The 15,032-nt window shown below is 39.8% G+C and overlaps 1 protein-coding gene and 1 non-coding gene across 2 annotated transcripts in view; both read left to right on the top strand.

Moving 5' to 3' along the window:
* The window catches only part of DNAAF5 (dynein axonemal assembly factor 5), a 29,113-nt gene that overhangs the window by 1,367 nt on the left and 12,714 nt on the right, over positions 1-15,032 (top strand). Inside the window, exons 3-8 of the mRNA XM_068146731.1 lie at positions 604-728; positions 1,197-1,312; positions 4,513-4,745; positions 6,031-6,243; positions 7,947-8,090; positions 13,696-13,864. Coding sequence (XP_068002832.1) covers positions 604-728; positions 1,197-1,312; positions 4,513-4,745; positions 6,031-6,243; positions 7,947-8,090; positions 13,696-13,864 — 1,000 coding nt within the window. The remainder of the gene's footprint in view (positions 1-603; positions 729-1,196; positions 1,313-4,512; positions 4,746-6,030; positions 6,244-7,946; positions 8,091-13,695; positions 13,865-15,032) is intronic.
* Positions 8,197-8,269, top strand: TRNAK-CUU (transfer RNA lysine (anticodon CUU)). Its single transcript has one exon. It is a non-coding gene; the product is annotated as a tRNA-Lys (tRNA).

Here is a 15,032-nt window from a genome sequence, read left to right as displayed (position 1 = left end):
GTCTGATTCTGCAGGCTGCTGGAGTTTGCAAGCACCTTTTTGTTTTAATGGGTGACTTCAATTCTGTCTTAAATTCTTCTGTCAGATCTCCCTGGGACTCCTATGGTCTTTTCAGATGCACAGCAAACACTTAGAGTCTGTTCACATGATGCATTTGAGGCAGCAATTTGTGGAACTTAATCTTAGCTAAAACATGTTCATTTTTGAATGAGTGTCTCGATGTTATTTAGCTTGGGCTTCTTTTATAGCTAAAGGAGAACATTGTCTTCTGGAGATGTGCCTGAAAAGCTTCAGATTTCAGAGAAATGTACATTTCTTACATTCTCTTGTCTTTCCCCTCAAAAGCACGCTTTGGTGCTGCACTCCAGACTAAGCCACAGCGAGAACACAAGAGGGAGCATCACCACACCTTGCACGTTCCTTAAGGTGCTTGGTGCGAGCAAGGAAATCTTGGGTTCTTGTCATTTCTTTTGAGACTATTGATGCCCTTCACCAAATATTATGTAGGGAAAGCTAATATTCTTTTTTCTTTTTTCCCCCCCTTTTTTTTTCCCCTTTGTGTCTCCCTGACATACTTAAAACAGTCTTTTCATATCCATGTAGGTTCGGCATGCTGTAACAACTGTCATTGGAGAATGGTTGTTGCACCTACGAGATAGATACTCATATTTTCACAAGCTGATCCCCTTGTTACTTGGCAGCTTTTCTGATGAAATTCCTGAAAATGTGTAAGCAGAATGCTTTTTTCCCCCCTCCTTCTTTGTTTTCTTTCCCCCTGTGTAGCTGTTGTACATGAAAGCATTTCCCTGTTCGGAGATTTATCGCTTGGAGGGAAAAAATTGTTTTGTTTTGATGTTGTTGGTTTGGGGTTTGATTTTTAAACCCAGAATGACAGCACTGTCTTCAGTAGCTTTTGTGATATTGTTCTTTTATGCCATGTTCAAGTAAGTATGAGAGAGATGAAGACAGAAGTAAACATAGGCAGAATTATGTTTTAGATGAAGTGGCCTCTGTCCAGTGAGTGCAAAAGAAGCATCAACTCCCATGTTAATGTGCCTAGGTTAAATGGCAGGAATCCTTCCCATGCTTCCAGCTGAATTTTAGAGTCAAAGATTCCAGAAGTGTTAATTTTTAAATGACTGACTTTTTTTTTCTTTTGGGAGCATGGTGGTATAAAATTCTTATTTTATGTCTAGAAAACTGGCTTGGACTTACTGGGAAAAGATAGGCTTGCAGTGGGAGAAAGAGAATGAAGAAGATCTGAAAGACAAAATGGATTTTAGTGTTTCACCTTTGCATTATCCCAAAGGAGGTAAGTGTTGGAGTGAAAGTGTATTGAACTTCCTGAATAATCACCAAGAGCTGCATTACAGTAATGACAGCAGAGCAGGATGCATAATAGTCATTACCAGATGTAGTGTTAGTTAACATACAGGGCTAGTGCAGATATAGGTAGGTAGGTAGGTAGATAGAAAGATAGGTAGATAGATAGGTAGATAGGTAGGTAGGTAGATAGATAGCTAGGTAGGTAGATAGATAGCTAGGTAGGTAGGTAGGTAGGTAGACAGACAGATAGGTAGGTAGATAGATAGATAGATAGATAGATAGATAGATAGATAGATAGATAGATAGATAGATAGATAGATAGATAGATATCTCACATAGGTGTATGAAATTATTATGTTAAATTCAGGATCTAAAAATATGTTCAGTAACTACATCAAATTTTTCTATTCCCCCCAAAATGCATTTTCAGAGAGACTAAATGAAAGTACCTGTGCTGAAAAAGAGGTAGAGCAGTGATGCAGAACAGCAGAAGGTTATGTGTTAGCCAACACCCAGGTGGGGAATGGTGGCCAGAAGGGAAGGCAGGGTGAAGGAATGTGTGAGCTGAGACCTCGAATAGTGAGAACAAGCACAGTGTTAATGATCCACTGAACTGGCATGGAAGAAAAATTTGCAGGGAAATTATTTCAGACTCCTTTGTGAGACACTGGGATGGTAACTAAAACCTGCCAGTGGACGTGAAGAACGTGGGAGCAGAAACAATCATTTCCTTTATTTTACACACTCGGGGTAGCTTGCTTCTTAACACCCTGTGATTTATAGATGGCTTTAGAACCTTATGTTTGTAGTAGCTTCAAGCTTGTTTCCTCTCTCAGGTTCATAAAGTTAATGTTTAAAAATTTGCCTGTGGATGTTGATGAGAGAGAGGGCTTAAATGGGTCATTTATTGATTTCTATACTCATATTTAACAGAACAAAAACTCCTTTGGTGTGAAAGAACAGGTTCATGCTTGGCTTGTGCCTGCACGACAATCATATCATAGAATACCCAGCAGCAAAATCCTTTCCCTGACACTGGGTTCCGGAGTCCTTTCTTCTTTGAAATTACACTTCTTTTTTTTTTTTTTCTTTCCCCTTCAAAGTTGTTTGACTCAGTAATGCTTGAATGAAAGGGGAAACACTTCATAATGGTGACTGGTTTGACAGAACTGTTTAGCTTTGAAGACAGGCAAGTTGATCTGTTATCCTTTCCTTTTTTTTTTTCCCTCCCCCTTCCTTATTTTATATATATTGCCTCAGGGCTTTGTAAATGGTAAAGAGTGCTTTTACTTCCCCTGATGATGGCAGAAGCATATTTCTTTTTTTGGCAGTCAGGGAATGTTTTTTACCATACATAAGCTGATTGAAGTTGAGTGTCTAAGCTCCAGTCACTTTTCTATGGCCATGACACAGTGAAGGTCATAAAAGGTTTGGTACGCCAATCCTTGAAATAATTGTTACCATGTATGTTGCTAATAGGGTTACCTTGTTCATTTCTCTCTAGGTGTGTGTTGGGAATTGTGTGTGGGTGTCCAGTGTTTGTTTTTTTCACTGTTAGAAAGGGACATCTGTCAATTACTTCCTAATTAAATTGTATGCCTCAGGAATTTGGGCAACGTTCCAGCCCTGCATTTATTTTCTTTTCATGCATCTGACTTGGTAGAGTGATGCAGTTAAGGCTACAATATGACATATGTACAAACACATGTATACACACATAAAGAACTTAATTAATCTTGAGTCCTGAGTTAATAATGACTTTCCAATAGAATTTCCTGCTGCTTATCTTTACTTCCATATGATATGTCTTGCTAACAATCAAGGTTTATGTGCAAAAGAGAAGGAAGATGAAAGAATTATTTGCTGTTTAATCTTACAGATATGGAATTTTGTCAGGGATACTTGTATACCTTATTTTCAGGTAATAATTTGTGATGTCCTACCACAGACTATATATGGATGAGTTCTTATTGTGTGTCCTTCCCCTCTGTCTCCCTTCCACCAACATTTGTTAGGTTTTTTTAAATATAATGGTGTATTTTTAACACTTTGTTGCCATTTCTTCTGACATATTTCATGTACTGGAATATCTTTCTCCAGCTGTGACTTCATAGTGAGTTTTATTTAACTATCTTTATGAAACTTTCAAGCTAATGGACCTGACATATGAGCCTCCACTCTGCTTTGATCTCACAATGACAGATATTGCAGGTCAGAGGAAGAACAGAGTTAGCCCTCATGCCTGGTGTCATCCAACCAGCTTTCCACTGAGCAAAAGCAGTCATTGCCTTAGGATACAGGTGCAGACAGTTTATAGCAGGGAAGTCTTTGACAGGAATAGCTACAGGGATAAATGCCTGCATTTGAACATCTGAAATGAAGGAACTGCCAATAAAGAATTGTCCAAATTCTTGAAACAAAATTCTGCCTCAGGTCGAATAGGATGCCAGCCTGTATTTGCTGTCTCAAGCTGATTCCTTCATTTGACCTTTTGCTATGCATTGTCAGTTTTCATAATCTAAAATGTTATCCTCCATTGGGGGAAAAAAAAGGCAGCTTGATGCTTGAATTTCATAGATTTCATTCTTTTTATAGGCACTTCTATAAGCCTTATGCATTCTTTAGACCACTTTTCATGCTAGCATTTGTAGGTACAAGGGCCAGAGTGAGAAAATACCCTGAGAAAAGTCAGTCATTGAGAACTCTGGAACCAGAAATAAGAAATGCACTCTCACATTCAGTTCTTTTGACACCTCAGAATGAAGAACATTTCCTTCTCAAAACAGCATGTGAACATTGTGAGTGGCAGTTCTGAAGTGGTGGGTTCTCAGACAACAGCTTTCCAAATGTTGTTTGTACAGGCCTGTTCACTGCAGAAATCTTTCTTCTGTTTGGTTTCTTTGTGTTTCAGTTTATTGTTGGGTTTTTTTTTAACAAGAATCACCTCATACATGCAAACATTTTTACAGAGCTGTGTGGAGTTTAAAGTTTGCAAGGCATATTAAAGCAAGGCTGCTCGTGCTGGTAAATTCCTCAGCAGTGTTTGGAATATTTTGTTACAAGCTGAAGCAGACTCCCATAGCTCTTACTTTGGAGCCTTTAAACCTTTCTAGTGATTAGTGTGCTTTGGCTTTTCCTTTGATGGTTCTTTTTCTCTTTGTTTTGCGTTTGTTCATCTTCTTCTAGTGACTCGACCAGGACTAGGTTGTCGGGAACTTGTGTCAAGAAACCTCTCCAAAATTCTGCCAGGTCTGTCTCATGATATAACAGACTGGGTTGAAAGCACAAGAGTAAAAGCATCCCAGCTTCTGCATACATTGCTGCTACATGCTGAGGATTACATAACACAACACATGGAGCTACTGCTTAGGACTTTGTACCAAGCATGCTCGGATGAAGAAAGAGAAGTGGTTAAAAATGTAAGTTTACCTGTTCAAGCATCTGTTGTACATTGAATAGAATAGAATAGAATAGAATAGAATAGAATAGAATAGAATAGAATAGAATAGAATAGAATAGAATAGAATAGAATAGAATAGAATAGAATAGGAGTGGAGTAGAATAGAATAGGAGTGGAGTAGAGTTAGAATAGAATAGAATAGAATAGAATAGAATAGAATAGAATAGAATAGAATAGAATAGAATAGAATAGAATAGAATAGAATAGAATAGAATAGAATAGACCAGACCAGACCAGACCAGACCAGGTTGGAAAAGACCTTAGTGTGGCCAGCAGGAGCAGGGAGGTCATTCTGCCCCTGTACTCAGCGCTGGTTAAGCCACACCTTGAGTACTGTGTCCAGTTCTGGGCCCCTCAGTTTAGGAAAGATGTTGAGTTGCTGGAATGTGTCCAGAGAAGGGCAACAAAGCTGGTGAGGGGTTTGGAGCACAAGCCCTATGAGGAGAGGCTGAGGGATCTGGGGTTGCTCAGCCTGGAGAAGAGGAGGCTCAGGGGAGACCTTATTGCTGTCTACAGCTAAGACCCTGTCCATTACAGTTCTGAGTCTACTGCTGAGGGTAAGCCTTACTTTAGGTCACTGGAAGTTGCCCATCTCTGAGGGATCAGGCTCAGGCTTTTATGGAAGTTAAAAACATGTGAACAATATACTTATTTACTATGATAAAATAAACAGATTCATGTCTTTGTGGGTGCAAGTAGTGCAACCAACGTCAGAAAAGCTGATTACCTAAATCAGGTCTACCTTTAGGTTCCTGCTATGGGTGAAGCTGTATAGACTGTGAAACTCATTATTGAAATTGTCCCTTTTTTTAACCTGAAATTTCTTCTTGTCTTTAGTCTTTCTTAGTACTTGTCTGAGAGAGGCATTTTTTCCTGAATTGTTCCTCCTATTCCTCCAATTCTTACTCTGTTATCCCCTTCTTGCTATTTCAGCCCTTCCACTAAATTTATTGAACTAGAGACTTTATTATGCTGAAAGTTATACACTGCATTTCTGTGCATTTCTTTCTCACAGAAGTTTATCTGCTGCTGAGAAGTGCTGCATGCCTTATTATCTGCTTACTGAACACATCAAGAAAGCTTCTTCATGCACATAATCATTACTGTGTGAGTGAAAAAGACTCACAAGGCAGCTGCTGAAGCGTTTTAAAAGCTGGAATTGCAAAAAGAAAAAGCCCATCATATGCTGCTAGATATTTGTGTTATCAGGAAAACCCTGAAGTTATTCCTGTTCTTTTTTTCAGTGTGTGAAAGCAGCAGAATTGATTGGAACATTTGTCAGCCCTAAGGTGTCACTGAAATTAATCACATCAGCCCTTAAGAAGACACCTAAGCCATCTTGTGTCATGGTTCTAACTGCAGTGATTCGAGGTAGCCCAAAAGAAATCTTGCAGCCTCATTTGACTGATCTTGGCAACACACTGTCACAAGCTGAGGTTTGCCAACGATCTGAAGAGGTAAGGCTAAGTGGAGAACACACAACAGACCAAAATTTGAGTTGGGGAGTTCCCTCAACTTATTTCTTTCCTTCTTCTCCCTAAAATGCTCCCATTCCTGTTCCTCCCTTGCACATCTGCCCCCACCCTGTATCAGGATATAGTTGTTGTGTCCAAGACAAAACAGGAGCTTCCCTATCTTCCCTGGGCCATAGTGGAGTCTCCTGTTCAAATCTGCTATTTCCCAAACCTTGCTAGCAATCCATCCTCTCAGCAGATGTGGGTTCAAGCTTCAGAACTGCTGTAAAGTACTTCAGATAGCAGGAGGAAAGTGAAAAAGCATGAAATGGAGAGAAGAAGCAGAAGTATGTACTGTAGTAACAGAGGACTACCTTGGCTGATCCAGAGACAGAATGTAATCCACGTTTTGAAGTACTCTGTGTTCACAATATGTCAACCATGCACAAGAAGAATTCCTACAATTTTGCCAACAAATGAAATCCCAGCTTTCAATCCACCAAAAGTTTGTAAGGCCTGTGCTCTTAAGATGACCAAAGAAGGGCCAGTGCTGTGCCTTCAGAAAAGTCTGGCTTCATGTCAGATCCAGGCTTCCCTTTAAAATAGTTACTCATGTGTGTAAACCAAATCTAGTGTAATTCTTTTTCATCCAGTGTAGGATACATCTTTGAAGTTTTTCCTTCATTAGACTTCTTCCCTAATGGAATATGTACCTGTGATGCAGGAATTAACCTTGATCTCCATGAAGCCTGTGATGATTAGGAACTGCTGTAACTGGAAGCACTATAACCTGATTGTTCAAATAACAATTCCCTGGGGTACACCTGCAAAATTGCTGTGAGGTCTTAAGCTTTCCACTTCCAATTGGCATTAGATACTGTAGACACATTCATCTGCAGCTGAAGAGTTTGGTGGAATTGTTCTAGCCTTTGGTCTTGGCAAACAATCTTTATTTTAACAGCAAATGCTGCATGACACTGTTTAGCTAAGGACTGACTGTGTCCATGAGATTAATAACATTTATAGCTAAACTATTCCTAGACTTGATTTATTTTTTGAAGCAAACCTGTAACAATGGCCCCTTCTGTTTGTTGAATGTAGTTTGACAGCTTCAGGGAATATCTGATGCACTTTATCATAGCAGTTATTGCAAGCTAACTGACAACGATATTGACTTCAATTAGTATCAGCTGAATGAGGATAAGGTGCATTATATTGCATCAAATGAGGTAAATTGGCTGAGAGAAAAGCAGATGCTCAGGTTTCCTTGCTTTATGTGTTTAACCAGTATTGTTCCATTCAAAAGAGTCAAGCATGAAATAGTATTTGAAAGAGTTGTAACAAATGCATTATTAGTTAACAAATTGTGCTTCAGAGTGAGAAAATACCATCAGTAAGCATTCCAAAATGCTTTGATGCTTTTATTCACAGGGAAGCAATTGTGTGTTTAAAAGCAGAGTCATTTGTTATGTGAACAGGACAAGGTGAATATGAGCAAACAGTGTGGGAGGAGGAGTATGTTGTATTCTATAAAACATAGAATGTAGGTAATCAAAAGAGCTGCTATGAAATTATTGGTATGTTGCCACTTAGGGGATTATACAGTGCTCAGAGTTTGTTCTTGCCATTTCCCATATCTGTCCCTTAAAAATAATGTTCTATCTTCTACCATAACATAATGCATTGATTCTTTTATTAAAATACAGGTGCTGTATATGGAGCAGTTGCTTTATTGTGTACAAGCATTGATTGAAGTGTGCCAGGAAAACTGCAAAGGAATTAGCTTTCAGCTAATGAAAGTTTTGGTGACAGTAATGGCAACACCAAGTTCTCAACACCTCAGAGAAAAGGTAAACTATGAGCTGGTTTAATATTTCAGTCTGATGCTGATTTTTACCACTGTTAAGACATTTTGTCTAAACAGAGCCATAATTTTCTGTCTTGATGTTACATCCAGCCCGGCTAGCTCAGTCGGTAGAGCATGAGACTCTTAATCTCAGGGTCGTGGGTTCGAGCCCCACGTTGGGCGACTAGTTTTGCAGCCAGCACCAGAACAAGAGGACACAGTCTCAGGCTGCGCCAGGGGAAGTTCAGGCTGGAGGTCAGGAGGAAGTTTTACACAGAGAGAGTGATTGCCCATTGGAATGGGCTGCCTGGGGAGGTGGTGGAGTCGCCATCACTGGAGGTGTTCAGGAGGAGACTTGACAGGGTGCTTGGTTACATGGGTTAGTTAATTAGGTGGTGTTGGGTGATAGGTTGGACACGATGATCTTGAAGGTCTCTTCCAACCTGGTCTATTCTATTCTATTCTATTCTATTCTATTCTATTCTATTCTATTCTATTCTATTCTATTCTATTCCATTCAAGCCACAGAAATCCTTAACTAAGAGCTCATCCACAAAGACTGGTAGAGTTTGAAATGATTTAGTGTTGCATGACCTTGACTGTACCTTTTGTCTCCTCATCTAAGAGAACAGAATAGACCAGAATAAACCAGGTTGGACATACCCTTGAGATCATTGTGTCCAGCCCATCTTTTGCCATAGCTGAAATGACTTTGGGTTTAGTCTGTTTAAAACACATAAAGGCAACTTCTCCAGAAGAAAAAAAACGTCATGAAAATGAGAGCTAAGACCTTGTACAATACCACTATTTTTTAGGGGGGATTGCTTCTTTTTCATCTCTCTGTGTGTGTGTAGAGCAATATTTCAAAATTATATACTAATGGAACAGTTAAACATTTAGGTATATATTTAACTTCAACACCATCAGATTCACTCTGTTAGAATGCAAGAAGCATGAGGTTTGGATTCTGTGTATAGTCATAAAATTGTTCTGCAAGGATCCTTACAGCACTCTTCTGGTGCTTAGTTAATATTTAGAATCCTACAGAGTGGTAGGGGTTGGAAAGAACCTCTGAAGATCATCTAGTCCAACCACCCTGCTAAAGCAGGATCACCCAGAGTAAATCACCCAGGAACACATCCAGGCAGGTTTCAAATGCCTGCAGTCATGGAGTATCCACAACCTCTCTGGGCAGCCTGTTCCAGGGCTCGGCCACCCTCAAAGTAAAGAATGTTTTCCTTGTGTTTTTGTGGAACCTCCTGCATTCCAGCTTGTTTCCATTTCCCCTTGTCCTGTCACTGGAAATCACTGAGAAGAGTCTGGCTCTGTCCTCCTGACACTCACCTATCACAATCTACAGTCTGTAGCAGTAACAGCCTCCTTGTTTTGTATTTATTTTAGGAGTTGGCCTTATTGCTCCATTTGGTAAGGCTTGTTCACTGGCTGGGGGCTGTACCAGCAGGGAATAATGGCTCATGGCTAGTCCAAGGTTGTGCATCTCACTGTACATACATGATTGATAGCAGAATGAGGTTTGAAATGGGGTTTACAATTTGGGACAGCAGAGCCTGGAAAATTGCATCCTTCATAACTTTGGTTGAAGTCTCACTGAGTTTAGAGTACATGCAGTTCTGTCCCTAGCATTCAGATTTATATTGTAGCAAATAACACCCAGTATGGGACTGTAGGCTATAGTTAAAAGTAGATTTATTTATTTTTGAAGTGTGTTTAGATTAGGTTTCAGAATAGATGGCTTGAAGTACGCTACTGGAGCATGGGAAGCTCATGATCGGATGAGGACTGCCATTGACCCACTTTACTTGAGTGGATAATAGTCACTGGGACATGGTTTTGGTAAAGTTTGGGGACAGGAGGTGTTCAAGAGCTTATCCTTGTTGCTGGATTGTGCAAAGGCCTGGGCATGCTGCTGCTGCTGGCTTAACTGTTGGTGCTTACCTTTTAGGTGGATGTAAGTCACTGAGTTATTGTTTATTGTTAGGCTGTACACAAGTGGCCAGAAAAATGCTCCAAAATTTTCTGTTGAAGATCAATTCACCTATAGATTGAGAGCACTACTAGCCTTAAAAAAAGTGCTAAGATCATAGTTTCAAAATCAGTTATTTAATCTTTAGACAAAGATCAGACTGATTTTACAGTAGTTGACCTTTTTACCTCCCCACCAGAACCTAAACTTTAAATGTTGCAGGAATGCTTTAAAATCAAAGACATCTGTAGATGCCCTGATAATAGATGAGCCTTTTTTGCTAAACATTATCTCACCCCCTTATTTCTCTCTTTTCTCTTTCTTCCCCAAGCTAAAGCATCAAATAAATCAAGAAGCCATCCTCATGTAGTACAATTGTGACCTATCCAAGTTGTCTCTTTTCAAACGTGCACCTTAAACGCGATGGCTATTTTACTTCCTTTTCTCTTGCTCCCAGGCATGGTATTCCAAAGGCCTGCATAGCATCAGTATTTATGGCCCCACAGCTGACAGGCTTGCCTGCAAGAAGGGATAGGCTTAGAAAACTTTTCTGAAAGAAGCAAAATAGAACAAAGCTTGAAACAAGCATTGAAAAGAATTTGCAGGTCAAAGAGGTACAGCATGAAGATCTGTCTCTTGGGGAGCCAGCACGAGGGTGGGATTTTGGGGAAGTTTGTTTTGGTTTTTGTGGGTTTTTTGAAAAACAAACAATCTGGCCAAGTGAACTTTGAACAGATGGATCTGGTATGTTTTGCAGTGTCTTGTCTGTTTAGCCCTGCAGTGGTCTATAAAGTCAGCAATGTCCATTTAAAACCTTCCATAGTCATACTCCTATATAGAAGAAAGTTTTACGGAGAGAAATCCTGATTTTCATACATGGAAAAGTTACTCTCCCAATGATCTTGAAGGTCTCTTCCAACCTGGTTTATTCTATTCTGTTCTATTATTTTCTATTATTAAAGGTTTAAGATGTCCCTGCAGTTACAGATTATTTGTAAAGCTGACAGTGCTTTGGATGAGAATCCTTTTTCTCATTAGACTTTCTTTCAGCTAGACAGATAGAAACTCTGGCAATGAGATTCCATAATTGCAGCGTTTGTCACAAATACAAACATGGCTTGAATGTCTTATTTTTCTTTTCCCACTGACTGTTCTCCAAGGGAGCTGTACAGCAGGCAAAAGTCCCTGTTAAAATAGCTTAAGACCATGCAGAACAAATGTACTGCATCTCACTTTACAAGTTCAAATTTGTTGTTTGAAGAGAAATCTGCATGCAGGATCAGAAGATTCTGAGTACAAACATAAAATATTCCAACTCAGCTCAGGCTTTAAGGAGCACAAAGATAGTGGAGAGCACAACTGACAAGATCTGATAGTGAACACTCACAGTCTTTCTAGATTTTGGGGCCCTTTGCTTTGTGTTTATCAGTGTTTCTGGTTGCTTAAGGCTAAGAAAAAACATCCAGACCACCAGCTGAGCATTTCGGTATCACGATGAGGAGTGTAGTTTACAGCTCCAAATAGACTGGAGCCATATCAGTTGTTGGATCCTGTTAAGCATGTATTGAGCTTTTGTTTTGTTACCAGTGGCCTTGTGATATCTTGGCTCTTCTTTTGGCACACGTTGACTATTAGTGTGAAAATAAAGCATCGTTGAACTTCTTAACGTTCAAATATAGGGGAGAAAATCACCCTTGCTGTTTTCTGACTTTCCTTTCTTCAACTGTGAGACACTTCCTGGTGAGAAGATATGCATCAGTCTGCTGGCATATTTGTTATTCTCTCTTTGTGTTTTAATTGCGCTCTTGAAACGACTTAAAGAGATTCTTATAACTCATCTGTCGGTGATGTATTATTTGGTATTTCGTTTGTTCAGTGGGGGAAAAAAAAAGAACATCTTGCAGATTGTGGTGGGAATAATAATGAAAAGCAGTTTCTGTCTTTAAGATTCTGTCATGTAAAATGTTCCAATTAATCTACAGATAAATGAGGATTTTTACATGTAAGTTATTCTGAGTTGTTTTGGCTGGCTGGCAGAATACTTCGAGGAAAGAGAAATCTCTTCTGCTTGAGGCAAGCAAACCTGCTTTAAGAGTAACCTTTGTCCTTAGCAAATCCTGATTTATTTCTTCTGCTTCTTTTTTTTTTTTCCCCCCCTAGAAATCTCATTTATTTTCTCCACATCTGGTACTTCCATAATAACATCTTTGTCTGGCAAATGATTAGTCTATAAAATTCTAAAGGTCCTAGACATGTTTCAGCTAACTTGTGCGGTTGAGTTCAGCTTAAAAATATGACTACAATTTGTAGCTCGACTGAACCACTCAGAGTCAAATGATGTCACTCCTAGGGCTGCACTACGTCTTTCCAGTCAAGAGCTGGCCATGCTGTCGACACATGTTAATTCTCAGTGGGTTTCTAGCAGTGTCTTGCTCCCTATTTTTGATTCACTCTCCATTGAAATCACCAAGACGATAGCTACTGCTTCCAGCATGCTTTTAATCTCTTCCTTGTAGAAGTTTTGTGCCTCTGGTAGGAGTCTTCAGGAAATGTAAAAGCACATTTTCCTTGGCTCTGAAATACATCTGCTACAAGTGATTAAGGAAATTCATGTGCTTCATTGCCAAGCATGATCATGTCTGGAATTCATTTAGTAGTTCTTTTTACATGTTTTATGTGTACATGTTTTATGTGTTCACATTTTATTTGCCTGTCTCATGGAATAGTCTAAATGTGACTATGAATACTGGATCTCAAATATAACAGTGAATTTTGGTCCTTCTAAGCAAGAGGAGTTGAGAATTTCTAAGTGAACCTGCCCAGCTACTCTAAAGAGAGAGCAGCTTGCATAATTAAAATTGGAGGGGAGAAAAAAAATGAAGAGGGAGAGGGAAAACACCATGCTTTGGAGGTTGTAGACAGGTGAGGGCTGGTCTCTTCTCCCAGGCAATCAGCACCAGAGCAAGAGGACACAGTCTCAAGCTGCACCAGAGGAGGTTTAGACTGGATGTTAGGAAGAAATTCTTCATAGAGAGAGTGATTGCCCATTGGAATGTGCTGCCCAGGGAGGTGGTGGAGTCACCATCACTGGAGGTGTTTAGGCAAAGGCTTGATGGGGTGCTTGGTGCCATGGTTTAGTTGATTAGGTGGTGTTGGAGGATAGGTTGAACTCGATCTCGAAGGTCTCTTCCAACTTGGTCTGGTCTACTCTACTCTACTCTACTCTACTCTCTGAGCTGCAACAGCAATAGCTATTGGAAGCTGCCATAGCCTGCCAAATGGGATTGTGCGCAATTCCCTCTACATTAACATTTTAAAGCATTCTGAAATTGAGGAGAAAAGTCACATAGGTTTTCACACGGAGGGGAGATGCTTTCATTTTGCTGTTATGTTGCCATGTTCCTTACAATTTCATTTTAAAATCAGGGGAAATGTTTCTCTTTAAATAAAAAGTAATGGCTGTAGTATAGGCAGATGTTAAATACCAGCCTTGATTGTCCAGGTAGAGACTATGGAATCCTTGTGTCCCTTCTGTTATGAGTTTGGAAAGTTTGGGGTTTTTTTCCCTTTTGTTTTTTTAACATTGCTTCAGTTAAGATAAATCATCCTTTGTTTGCTTTAACAGGTAGAGGAAACAATGTCTTCATTAGCTGAAGTGCAGCAATTGGATAGTTTTCTTTATCTCTACAAACAGCATATGGTTCAGCTTATGGAGTGGGTTTCAGTGTCGTGTGATGATTGGACATGCTACTCTCCAGAAGTGTTACAGTTTGATGTCATCGCAACTCATTCAGGTACAACTTACTAGTAGTTCCTAAAACAAATAAAATAATCCTCTCCAGAGGCTGCAGACACATTGTGTTTTACACAGAATCACTGGCTGGATGTGGCTCTGAGCAACCCAATCTAGGGTGAGGGGTGCCTGCCCATGGCAGGGGGGTTGGAACTAGATGATCCTCAAGGTCCTTTCCAACCCTAACAATTCTATGGTTCTATGATCACACATAGAATGGTCAAGGTTGGAAGGGACCTCCAAAGGTCATCTAGTCCAGCCCCCCAATTTTACAATGAATAGTATAATACATAGAAACTTCACAAGATAATGATAGAACCAAACCCAAAAATGTGGCAGCATCTTAAATTCTAAAAGGTTCATTGGCATTCTAAAAGCACTTGCCTAAAAGTATGCTTTCAGGTAAGTGAAATATGCCAGGATCATGGAGAAATGGACTGATAGAACTTCTCTGTCCAAAAATAGGTCTATTTTTTTCAATCTATTCCCTTATCTTGTAAAATATACTATAGTTTTGTGCAAATGTTTCCTCACTTCTACACATGCTATGTACAGATTGATGAAATGCTTTGGCATACGTTTCACCTAGCTTCAGATCTGCCTGGTGAATGTTCCTCTGACACAGCTCTCCAGATTGTATCTACAGGCAGAGGATGTTGTGATGGCCAGATCTTTCAGCTGGACACCCATTTTAGGATGATTAAAATGGAAATTACTGGACCCAGGCTGTTAGTGATGTCCAGTAATAGGACAAGGGCAATGCATGCAAACTGGCGCAGAGGAGGTTCAGCATAAACTTTTTCATTGTGAGGGCAACAGAGCCCTGAAACAGGCTGTCCAGAGAGGTTGTGGAGTCTCCTTCTCTGGAGACATTCAAAATCTGTCTGGATGTGTTCCTGTGTGACCTGCTCTAGGTGTTCCTGCTCTGGTAAGGCAGTTGGACTAGGTGATCTTTCAAGGTCCCTTCCAACCCTTAACATTCTTTGATTTAGTTTTTATTTTCTGTTCATTAAAAAGGGACATAGACGACCACTTCAGGTGAGGTTTTATTACTGCAGCAGCAGCTAATTAAATGTGGACAGGTGTTTTAAGGGATTGTATCTTCCACAGTTAATGTTGAATCTCACAAAAAGCTTCAGCAAACCTTGGTGAAGCAACCACTCGCTGGG

Source organism: Melanerpes formicivorus, unplaced genomic scaffold, assembly GCF_026170545.1.
Source record: "Melanerpes formicivorus ecotype bairdi unplaced genomic scaffold, bMelFor1.0.p_v2 SCAF_14, whole genome shotgun sequence".
Lineage (NCBI taxonomy): Eukaryota > Metazoa > Chordata > Aves > Piciformes > Picidae > Melanerpes > Melanerpes formicivorus.
Note: the sequence above shows the minus strand (reverse complement) of the source record. Positions and strands in the feature narration are given on the sequence as shown.